We start from the raw sequence: 12470 nt of genomic DNA, 5'->3' as shown, positions 1-12470 counted from the left end.
CACATCAGCAGCTCAGCAGGGAACGTTGGGGTGTGCTCCTGTCACATGCGTTTCCTTTTCCACTGCTGTTGAGAACCACCTGAGGGAACAGACGCTATCAATACTTTGTGGCTAGATGCACCCAATTACCTCCACCACCATCATCATCATCATCATCATCACATCCTCTGAATCTTCCCACAGCTTCTCTCTTACATAATCCTTCAAGGATTTCAAGGCCACACCAGCAAAGAGCTTTGACCTCAGTCTCATGTTTGCTGATATTGCTGTTTTGAAATGTTGTATCCAATATTTATGGGCGGCACAGCAGTGCAGTGGTTAGTGCTGTCACCTCACAGCAAGAAGGTTCTGGGTTTGAGCCGTGGGGAGTGTGTATCAACTTTTCTGCATTTTAATGCACATATCTTGGCACCAGTCTTCCACATGTCATAACCCTCGTTTATTCCCTTTACACCCGTGACACACAAAGAAATGCATAACAGTTAACACGTGATGTTTGTCTGCGTGAAGTTAGTCATGTTTTTGGTGTATTTAAACAAGGCTGAACTGCTCAGCTCTGCAGGACTCGACCTGTGGCAGTGCTGTATGTTATAGGGAACAAAACCCAGCAGGATTCATGGAATGTGCTCAGATTGCAGAAACCCAGTGACTGATGGGTCAAGAATCAGGATCATAAAACAAACAAACCCCCCCCCCCAGGGTTCTACTGTGTTTAGAGACTCTACCTGCTCATTTCATTTCACAAAGCACTTACTCACATTAGTGACGGCTGTTTGTGCTCGTGTCCTGCAGCTTTCTTTACATGGCTTGTTAGTGTTATGAATGAACTGAAGGAGCCATGGCGCCTAAACTGCGTTCCAAGAAGTTGTAAAGGAGCCCGAGGATGAAAAACTTTTGTTCAGCTTTGTCCTGCTCTTTTTCTAGAGATCTGACAAATGAGTAAACCTGGCTCTTATTGTCCCCTCTGCATCAAACTGACAACAAGAACCTCAGATAAACAACACATCTCTTATCAAGGCGTAACAAAAGTCTGAAACGTATCAGCCTAAAGGTTAAACTGATGGAAAACAAACCCAGCCAACCAGTCTCTGTCTGTTTGCTCTTTGTTGCGATTGTTTGCCGCCTGTAGCTGCCACTGAGGGCACAGAGTTCATATACTCAGCGCTGTTTATGGAAATTTTGGGATTTTAACAACCTGACTGGGGGCAGGGGGCAATTAATGATAAATGCACATGGTGGGGTTTTAACACATATTTGACCGTGCTTTAAAATCACTGTTTAAATGGGAGTGAGTAATTAAAACCCTGAGACATAAACACACACCCACTGATGTGCATCCTGTTTGTTTTTCAGTGTCTTCCAAAGCACATATGACCTTTACCAAAAAAGTCCTCTTCCTGCTCTGTGGTTAAATTTAGCCTCAACACTACTGGGTCAAAGGGGCCCTGGGAAGTTTGTTTTCCACTAGGTGTGCTACAAAGCAATGTTTTGATGAGTGGACCTCACTTTTATTTGGAACTCATACACATGCACATACCAGAGTGGATTAAGAAGGAGAGTGACAGCGTCTCCGTTGACCCTATAAGGACCGTGGCTTTTTAATGGCAGATCACGGGAACGCCGATTTGTTCCAAACATTGGCAGCAGCGCCGTAGAGTTACATTAACTTGGCTGCTCTCATCTAAAATAAGACGTTCATATCAATAGCAATAGTTATATTACTGACATTTTAAGTTGGCAACATGAGTCAAAATGTGTTTTATAACCTTGTGACTGTGTCCCTCAAATACTGGGTCACTTGAGGTACCTAGCTAACTAGCTAACTAGCTAAATTAGCTGAGCTATTCTCACCAACAGAACAGAATTAGTTTGTTAGTTCCAGTCATTTGCTGATAAATCCTGCTGTTCTCTGCAGAAAACAGTGGATCTGAATTGAAACTATTTGAAACTACACGAGTCGTATGACCCGCTGCCATTTTGACCCCTCAGCTCTTCTATCTTATAGGCTCTGATACTCATGTGAGCAAACTGCAAGTTCCCATTAAGCCCAGCAGGACTCCTCTGCTGGCTTAAGACTTTATTTTCAGTTCATTTGTGGTTACAGTCACAGCATATAAAAGTCTCACAGCTATATTCTGACATAGGGCTCCTTTAAAAGACATGGCCACAACTTTAGTGATGACTGTTCCTTGAAAATGTGCCTTTATTGCCACCACAATCATGCAGTGGACTTGGGGCTTTTGTGACCCCTCAGGGTCTGGGGGTCCAGGCCATTAGTCCAGCTTTGGTCATTGTCAGAATAATGGAAAAACAGGTCATTTTCAGATATGAACATACAACCGATGTGATTTTGCTGGCAAGCACGTCACCTGCCCACAGGGGCGTCTGTGGTTTCTCCGTCCCACACGAGACAGTTTAGACCGAAGCTGCCTGTTCCCTATCACACAGCTGAGGGAGTGTCGGCTTTCAGGGTCATAGCTGATTCGAAGCGGAGAGTGTACGGAGGGTGCACGGAGGGCCACCTCTGCCAACTCAAAGAGGAAAAAAAGTGTTTAAATTACGAAACTCAACACCCCCTCTGTGTCTGTTTGACCTGTCTGACCCCACAGCTGACTAAAATCCTCAGTGTGCCAGATTCCAACAGGGTCCACATCAGTGTTCAGGGTTAAAGTCAAAACAAGGACAGAGCTCGCTCTAGACGATCCTGTTTGACTTCTTGTTTTACTGAAGAAGGACAGATGTTCAGGGTTTTATCGGATTATCTAATAGTGGTTAGTAGGAGGGACTTGTAAATGAAAATATCACCAGTTGTTTGACCTAAAAGTCTGATTAAAATAAATCTTTGAACATAATTTGTTCTCTTGGTGAAAGGTAGGTGATATAGTTTTGACATCTGTTGACTTCAGAACTCAAAAATGAATCTGTAAAAAGGATTTGTTCAGTTGTTTTGTTGCCTGCGCTGCTTCTAACTTGTTCTCCAAGGTTTTTCATCTGGGAATATTTGTTCCATTCTCTTCACTTCCTTGTGACAGCATCGTGCTTTTATCTTAAATCTGAAGCTAAAGGGTTTGTTTCCACTCAGGGCAGATGATAGCAGGTCAGTGATTCAGTTTTGTGGCCATGCTCGTGTGTTCATGTGTAATTCCAGAGGAAACAATGGAGACAGTGTCACAATTAGTCTGTCACTTTCTGCTGAGTGAGCAAGAAGTCAGCGATGAGACATGAAGGCCTCATGGATGCTTCTCCATGCTGGGAACATGTGAAGGAGCCTGTGAGGATGGAGGGGGAGGGGTGCATCCATTACAAGTATGGACACATCTAGCTTCTGGTTACAGTCATGACAAGCTGTGTGAGCAGCAGTGCAGGGGATCTGACAGAGGTATTCAGAGGGAGCACGGAGACGTGTCTGAACACGGAGCCTCTGCAGTCTAACAACAAACCCCCACCAGGCCACTGTGCTTCAGCTTGACATGGCCAAGACCCTGCAGAGATCCAGAAGAAGCCAGTCCACTTTCAACCACATGACCTCTGCTGTCGGGGACAAAGGCCCTTGACTGGAAACCTTAGAGGTGAAGATTAAGCACAGTACAGTTAAGTATTTCTGTTACGTCAGTGAATAACTGAGTGGTCTCCTCCAGGATGGCAGAGCCCCCCCGTCCACAGGACACGAGGGGGTCACTGACTGGTCTGATGAGGATGAATATGATGTGAATCAGCTGCATGTTAAACGCTGGCTGTGGTCGACACATCCCAGCGGTGGAGGACAGACTGCAGGCAGTTTATGCTCATGTTACAGGTGTACTTTTCACTGCCTGAGGTTTTATTGCATGTACAGTAACGAGCCCAGAGACTGTTAACTCACTTCAGCCCATGTCGCGCTCTCCTCCTCGGCCTCTGCTGATGTGTGTGTTCATCACCAGGAACACACACATCTGTGGTTTGTTCTGACTCAGTCCCACACACCACATGAGACCAAATGTGGATTCATCCGCCGCTGAAAATAGTCCCCAACATGTGCACATCTGATTGTTTTCTTTACGTATCATACCAGGTAATCGAGTGATTGTCATAAACAACAAAAGAATGAAGAAATGTCCGGGGTAATGTCTTTCACTGTCTTGTTTTGTCCAACAGTTTAATGACTATCACTAAATCCTCACCTCAGGCAGATTGGAACATGAGAATGTTTTATGTTCTTCATTATTTTTACTTTAAAAATGGCCAGATTAATAAATGATCAGAATAGTTTTTTTTTTCTGTCAAGTGACTAATAGATTAACCAACTAATTGTTTCAGCTTCTGTTCTCGAATAGTCACATCTCGGAGCTGAGAGCCACAGACTGGGCAGGAACGCGCTGGTTTTTGGTCTTTTCATGGGATTTGCTGACTATGAGAAAACTACAGAATATCAGTTGGTTAACTGATGGATAGTGGCAGACATAGAGCCAGAACACATGGGGAGATAGAGAGGGATATAACAGGCAACAAGGGCCCCTCGGCCAGGACCTTACAGTAACGTGCCTTTACCTGTCAGGCCCGATTAAAGCCTTTTCAGTTCTATCATAGTCTGTAAAAAGCATCATCAGAGGTAGAACTGGACTGCTCCAATGGGACCTGAAACAACAATCTGAGGATGCATTTACATTTAAAATGCATCATGTCCACTACAGGCGATGTTACCAGTGCTTCTAACAAGAATCTGTTTTACAGCAGGAAAACTGTCAAAGCCAGAAGTCAATGATGTCTAAGTGTCCATCAGCGACGTTCTAAACCTAATGACAGTGAATCCGGATGCTAGGAAGTCAGTCACACATGAGTGTTTACTTGAGACAGCTAAAGTTTCAGTCTGGAGGGTGAGCTCTCACTGAATAACAGAATCTCTGCTTACAGAGACAGAGGATTTACTGTGGCAGATGGGGCGGGAGTGTCTTCTATCAACAAATAACCTTGCTATCTTCCTTCTGCTTCCTTTATCTTTCCCCTCCGACCTCGGACTTGCAGATCTTCTGTCTGTCTGGCCGCAGGGTGACTAACTGGTGATTTCATCGTTGATTATCCCAAGGGAGTAATAGTTACCAGGCAAATCATGCTGATGCTGCCTTTTATGTCAGGTTTTTGTTTTTGCAGCTTTGCTGTTTTTGGCCTTATTTGATTCAGCAGAGACGGACAAAGATGGCTGCTTCAGAGACAGGCGATAGACCCCAGTCAAAAAGTCTGGGTTGAAGTCAGGACATCACAGTTAACACAGCTCGAATGTTCACCCAGGTAACACAAGGGAGAGCAGGGTGACTCTAAAACCACAGTATTAACTGCAGCATCATATCCCCATCTGGTGTCACACCTGGGGGATGTTTACTAAGGCTTTGTAGCTCATATTTGGGATCGTAACAGTAAAATTGCTGCGTTCTTATTTACTGAGGAGTCGCAGTGGGGTTTTGTGTCAGACAGAAAGAAGAAAAGGTTTAAAGTCACTTCATCAAGCCTATAATCATATATCAGCAATGTGATAAGCATATTGTGTTTGTGCTCAGCAGGCACTAATTATTGTTTACATCTGATTCATTATGAACCTACTGTCGACCTACTGAGTGGCTCCTCACTCTCCGAGCTCAGAGGAGTGGGTCGCCACAGGGATGATGGCAGGATGTGTGGGGTGGCAGTTCCCCCAGCGTGAACTCGGAATCTCCTGATTTCTTTTCATCTCAAACACATTAACACAAGAATTAAAGTTCTTTATAGAGCTGGAGAACAGAGAGCTGGTAGATTTTGGAGTCTAATACAGAGAATATCTAAACTACGAGGGGCTGCGAGACACACTGTCTGTTGCAGCCATCTTACCCAGCAACACCTGCACTCGCCATCTGTGAACATGAAGCAAACATCTGTCTGACTCATTTTTTTTGTTAAAACATTGCTGTTTGTTATGTTTAGATACTGAGGGCGTGTTCTCATCAGCTATGTAGGCGTCAGTATTATGGATGGATTATGAGACACTGGAACATCCCACAGATCTAACGAGAGTTTGTGTCTCTTTCAGTTTGTTTTGCTCTCTGTGGTCGTTTTGCACATTTATTTTGTTGTATTCTGTCTTTGTGGATGTTTTTCATCTCATTTTAATTATTTTGCATCTACTGATAGTTCTGGACACTTGTTTTGTGAGTGCTGCTGCTGCTGACCGCCACTTCACACAGAGGCCCTGGTCCAGGGGCCCTGACAGTGTGCCCTGTGGGGCCGTTCAGTGAAGGCCAGTTCATGCATTCCACATACTGTTGTACAGATGGGGGAGCATATGAGTTCAGTTTCATACTTCCTGTCCGCGTACGCCCACGTTCTGGTACACACGCTGTCAGGACTTTTTGTCGAGTTGACAGTTCACACACATTTTTTTGGCTGAACCCAGACGCCCGCGCAGCGTCTAGGGAGACCTGAGATGATGATGAAGTTTACATCAGTGGACCGTAGCAGAGGTGTGGAAAGTATGAACTGGCCCTAATCCATCTATGGTTAGTACAGATGTTTAAACAGCTACAAAGAACAAGCAGTAGGCGTCTGTGTCCCTGAGTCTCTGCTGGATGGTCTGTACATTGTGCAGCTAAACATTTAAAGCCTTCACCTCCATGGCTGAGCATTTTGTTTGATTGTTTGTTGCATGAAAAGCTGCTGCAGCTGTTGGCCTCTCCCAGTTTATTTGGTGTGTAACACTACCTCCTTTCTCCATAGGAACATTATGTAGTGTGCAGCAGTGATCATAAGCATTTTGCACTGGTTGATATAGAATATGAGGCTCATCAAAGCCCACACATTCTCAAGCTGGTTTTGTTTTATAAAGGGAAATTTGCACGAGGGATGTATGTGCACAGTATTATGAAGCTATGTTTTTGGTGTAGCTTTTCCTGGCTTTGCACACACACACACACACACACACACACACACTTTGGCACGGATCCTGCACACTGCTATGTAAATTAGGGACCTGAACTGGAAATAGGTTGGATGCTGGCCCTTGCCGCTCCTCTCACTTTGTTGGTGAAGGATTGAAAGCCCTTCCTCCCACTAACTAAAGCACCTCAATGACTTTACGAAGTCGGAGTGCACGTGTTGTTACTGTGTCCCCTCCTGTTGTGTCTAATCAGCCACTCACAGGTTCCCAGCGCAGCTGTGACCTAGACCTGCTGCAGGGGAACTCGGCCTGGTGCTGATGCCACCCGTGTTCTCATGGTGCCCCAACCAATCACTTCACCCGTAGACAGCGTGATGAGACAAAACGTAAATCAGGGGACTCAGGTTTGAGCTTTTGGCCCCCACCTTCACTCCGGAGAGAAAACAGAATGCCAGAGAGCGAGGCCTGTCCAGACCTGTGGAATCACTCACGCTCTTGTCAACAATGGGAAAACAAATTGAGAAAACTACAGATTAGACTGCCTGGTGAAAAGACCAGCAGACACAACAAAGTTGTCATCACAGCTGCGACATACTACTGATAATGAGTTGCAAGAAAACAGCAGCTTCATGTGTAAAAGCCTGGTTTCCACCTGTGTCCACAAAGACTTGTCAAAACAGTAGGACAGCATGACTTCTCATTACTCTGAATTAAACTGTTTAAAAGTATTATATGTGTGCACAAGCACAGAATGTCAAAGCATGCTAACTGATCTTTATGCCAGGATCAGTTCATGTGAAGTTTTTGCCTATTGAGATGATGATTGTGCCAGATTAGGTCAGCGGCTGCTTGAACATGAAATGATGCCCTCATCACTGTCATCTGAGTCCTGAAGAAGTGAAATTACCCACTCATTTGTAATTCAATTCCATTTTATCTGTATAGCAACAAATCACAGCAAAGATCATCCCAGGGCACTTTACATAGTAAGGTCTAGACTGCACTACTACTGCTGCCCATCAAACCACCATCTATACCACTTATCCTGACGAGGGTCGCGGGGCGGCTGGAGCCAATCCCAGCTGATTTTGGGCAAGAGGCAGGGTCCACCCTGGAAAGGTCGCCAGCCTATCAGAGGGCTACTACTACTATTGTTATTGAAAAAAACAGTGGGGAAGAAAACCTCCCTTTAATAGAAGACACCTCCGACAGACCCCGGCTCTTGGTGGGCGGCCTTCTGCCTCGAGCGGTTGGAGTGACACACGACAAGAGGCACTGTGTGTGGAGTCATTCAAGTTACTGGTTACCACCATACCCAGGAACTTGAAGTGGGACAGGAACATGGCCTCTAACATCAAGAGAGCACAGCAGAGGATGATCTTTCTGTGGCAGCTCAAGAAATACAATCCGCCACAGGCCCTGATGATCTGGTTCTACACAGTGATCATCGAGTCCATCCTCACCTCATCAGTCATCATCTGGTTTGAGTCCACCTCACAGGAATCGGCCAAATTCCACTGCATAGTCATAACAGTGTAAGGGATCAGTGGCTGTAGTAGAACTACAGCAGCAGGGTCACAAAGCCCACTGGAAAGATTGTTGCTGATTCATCTCATGCCACCTCTTCCATCTACTCCCATCTGGAGGAAGATTCACTGCCACTGAGACCAGCAAAAGAAGACATGCAACAGCTTCCTTTACAGAGCTTTAGCACATATTAACTGCAGCACTCCCTCTGCACCTTAAGCAAAAACCACACACTAGAACCACACATATCAAGATCTTTTATTGTAGCCCTTTTTATTTATTCTAATATATCTTTGCAAAATATTATAACAGTCAATATAACTTAGTAATATATTGTTAATAACCATAGAGGAACCGATAAGTATCCTCAAACTTTGCTCATGGGTCTACCCAAAACACACCCCAAACTCTTGGCCTCTCCACCGGCTTTTAGATCCACTCTTTTAGCTTATTACATGTATTGTAGTTTCACTTTTACTGATATTTTACTTTGTCTTAAATACTTCTAAGTCATAGGCTATATGTAATACCATCTTGGTTGTCGTTTACTCCCGGCAACCGCGTGTGGCATCCACTCTGTTACCGCGAGAATCCACACTGCACATTTTTGTTATTCTGATTCTTAGTGGCTCCGGCATTTTACAGCGTCCTTATCAACCGGATATTATTTAGACTGTCCTGGTGACAGCGAGGTTACTGTCTACTGTGCCCCCTGATGAAGATCAAATACACATTCGCCTCAAATTAGCCTAGTGATTTTAGATATCAATCATTTAACATGGGATGGATTTTGTATCAATATTTTAGGATTGATCCACACATCACTACTGCGGAGGTGACCTCCTGACAGCAAGGAAAGGTTTTTGTCATTGTTGTTTTAGGAAACAACATGAAATAGTTGAAGAGAACAGGGTGTGCAGCTGTTCAACAACACATGGTGCACAATGTCCCTCTGGTACATGGGCAGTCAGCGCGCTCGCAGTGTGGACGGCTGACTCAGGGTTCAGGCTGCACCTGGATGTCCGCACAGGGTCAGCGCAGACCCTCAGGGAGTTTGGCAGATGACAAAATTTGACACGGAAAATATGAAAAGCCCTTAAATACTTTTCACAGTAAGCATCTCCAACAAACCTCCTCTGTGGTGGACTGGTGTCTGGTGCTTCAGGAACATACCACAAATGGTTTAATACCTTTAGGGTAAACACTTGCATCTTCTCTGGAACTTTAAGGCTCTTCTCAGTAGCGACATTCTTCCCAGTGACTGCTTATTTTAGCCTCTTGTTCTGATAAATGACTTCTTTTTACTGTGTACCTGTAAACAGGACATTCCTGCATGCTTAAAGCAGCCTACTCTGTGGAATTAAAGTTTAAGTGTTTGCTCCAGGAAGTGGGAAGATGATGCAATGGAACAGAGAATGTTTATAGGAGGCTGTAATAAAACCACAAATCTTAGCATGAGATAATAACGAGTTGTATCAAAGTGAGTCCAGAAAGGACTAAAACAGCCACATAGCAGGTGACTCTGGTCTCTGGAGGACAGCTCTTTTCACGGTGATGCCGACAGACCAGTCATTACCGTGTCCTGCCCCGCAGACAGTGACTTTTGTGTTTTTGTCTTTCTCCTCCCCAGAGATCGGACTTGGCTGCACTGAGGCCAAACCACAACACTCTGCTGTCACCTTGCATGCATGGAGAGGAGAAGGCGTCAGGCTCGGCTGCACAGGCACGTCTGCTTCCAGAAGTTGCTGAGCGGACAAAAACGTGCATAGCGATGGTAGTAGTTTGTCCTGGGCTAACTGTGGTGACAGGTCAGCTCCTGTGCGCGTGTAAAACTGCCATTTTCCTAATTACAACACAAGTGACATTGGTCTTAATGATTCATGAGGAAATGGCGTGCACGTGGGCGAAGGGGATAGGATGCACTTGTAGCTCCAGAAAAGTGTAGATGGAGTTAAACCTAATTCTTCATGCAGTCAGGTGTTACTAGACTCTCTCTGCTCCAAAGTCTGCACAAGAACAGCGACCTGGTTGGTGTTGGGGCTGTGGGGGTTACTTGGAGCAGCAGGACAGTGGAGTAAGTCAGCACTGCAGATTACTTTAAAATGCACAAGCATCAACCTTTGTGGAAAACAGTGTCAAATCAAACCGGGTCACTCTGAGCCAAAACTTCAGATAGTTTCTAAAACAGCTGTTGAGGAAAGTTTTCTCCTTTGAGCATCCAGCAACAAGTACAACTGGGCAAAAAATAGCTAACTCGAACTCACCGGTGCCACTTTGGACCTGCCGGATCCCCGCACTGGGAGACAAAGCGTGCTCGGGAAGCATTGCAGCGCAAAGACGCAGCAGCACACGACCAGAGAAGTCCGCATCGTCACCGCCGTAGAGCCGCAGTGGTGCGCAGGCAGGATGGGTTTGGCGCAGCTGTGCCGGGAATCACACGGCTGCGGGGTCCGGGGCCACCTCTCTTTAAATGGACTGATTTCTTTGTTCTCTGTTTTTTTTCTCCATACACTTTTTTAACGGCCCAGTGCTGATAATACCCCCCCGTACCACGTGACTCTTAACCCTTTCTTTGCCCGTGGACTTAACTCAGATGATGATGGCTTTGTTTTTTTATCTTATACAGTGGAAATAGAATATAATTAAATGTTCCAAATTAAACGACGTGGACAGCGTAGACACAGCATGTACTAGAACCTCCAGTACCTGAATATTATTGGATTAGCCTGTTATGAGAGGAACAACCACCTACAGGAAAGATTGGCCACAAAACACACCATATATTTATATAAAGGCTTTTTATGAGGAAAAAAGGAAATACAGCCAGTGTTAAGAACAACAGTGCTGTAGCAGGAATATGCTGTAGCTGCTATGACATTAGAAATACTGAGGTCCAGTCCAGCCTCCCACCTGACTCTGAAACTTCTGACCATCGTTTTTACTTTCATTCTTTTATTTCTTTTAGACTGCAGATTTTCAAAATAGCATTTTAGATGGGGGTTTACAGTAAATGTCAATACTTTATTCTTAAATTTATCTCAACTCACCATATTTGGAAAATCATTTATTTTGTTTGATAAGGTCACATCACACAGGCTGGACTGGGAAATAATGACTGAAATAAAAAATTACTGGACTTGGCCCGTAGGATATTCACCCCAAGCCATCACCACATCTAAAACTCCCACATAACTGAATTTAATTTAATTACCACAAATGACAGGGCTACACGGTGTGTGGTCGCCATGCGTCTCTTTCAGTCTCTTACATGTCCGTGCCCCAGGGCCCTTCTGTCATAATCCATCCATTGGTGGAAGGTGGAACAGAGCCAGGCTAGCTGTTTCCAGTCTGCTAAGCTAGGCTAACCATTCTGGCTGTGTACTTTATGCTAAGATGACTCTAGTTATTCTGCTCTTCTTCAGAAACAAATATTTCCCCAACTGTTCCAGTAAATATGAATACAAAGACATGATGACAACTGAAACCAAAGGGCGCACACTGGATGTGAACAGTTGATTTTATGAGAAGCAGAGTATGTGATAAAGACAAATCAAATCAAATCAAATTTTATTTGTATAGCGCCAAATCACAACAAAAGTCATCTCAGGACACTTTACAAAGTAAGGTCTAGACCTTACTGTTATCAATATTATTACATAGGGAAAACCCAACAAATCCCCCTTGAGCAAGCACTTGGCGACAGTGGGGAGGAAAAACTCCCTTTAACGGAAGAAACCTCCGACAGACCCCGGCTCTTGGTGGGCGGCCTTCTGCCTCGACCGGTTGGGGTGAGTGGATAGAGGAGAGACAAAAGAAGAAAAGCAACAAGACACAACAATCAAACACTGATCAGGTCGATGTGGCCGGTGACTGCTCGTCAGAGACATAGAGCTCCAGGGCCAGGGCAACCTGCAGAAAGGTACAGGGAGAGAGAGAGAGGACACACTACGGGAGAAAGGAGACACAAAGTTAGTAATGTGTAATAGTGGCAAGCTAGTGGCAGAGGTGCATGCGCAGACAACTGGAGTTATGACCTGGTCTGAACAGCCAGATTTTAAATCAT

General features: G+C 44.9%; 1 protein-coding gene across 1 annotated transcript in view; it reads right to left on the bottom strand.

Annotated features, from left to right (window-relative positions):
• mmp11a (matrix metallopeptidase 11a) overlaps positions 1-10926 on the bottom strand; it is a 22426-nt gene extending 11500 nt beyond the window's left edge. Inside the window, exon 1 of the mRNA XM_020595316.1 lies at positions 10672-10926. Coding sequence (XP_020450972.1) covers positions 10672-10776 — 105 coding nt within the window. The 5' untranslated portion in view covers positions 10777-10926. The remainder of the gene's footprint in view (positions 1-10671) is intronic.
• Between the last annotated feature and the right edge of the window lie 1544 nt (positions 10927-12470).

Source organism: Monopterus albus, unplaced genomic scaffold, assembly GCF_001952655.1.
Source record: "Monopterus albus unplaced genomic scaffold, M_albus_1.0 scaffold26.1, whole genome shotgun sequence".
NCBI lineage: Eukaryota > Metazoa > Chordata > Actinopteri > Synbranchiformes > Synbranchidae > Monopterus > Monopterus albus.
This window is presented reverse-complemented; position numbering and strand designations above follow the sequence as displayed.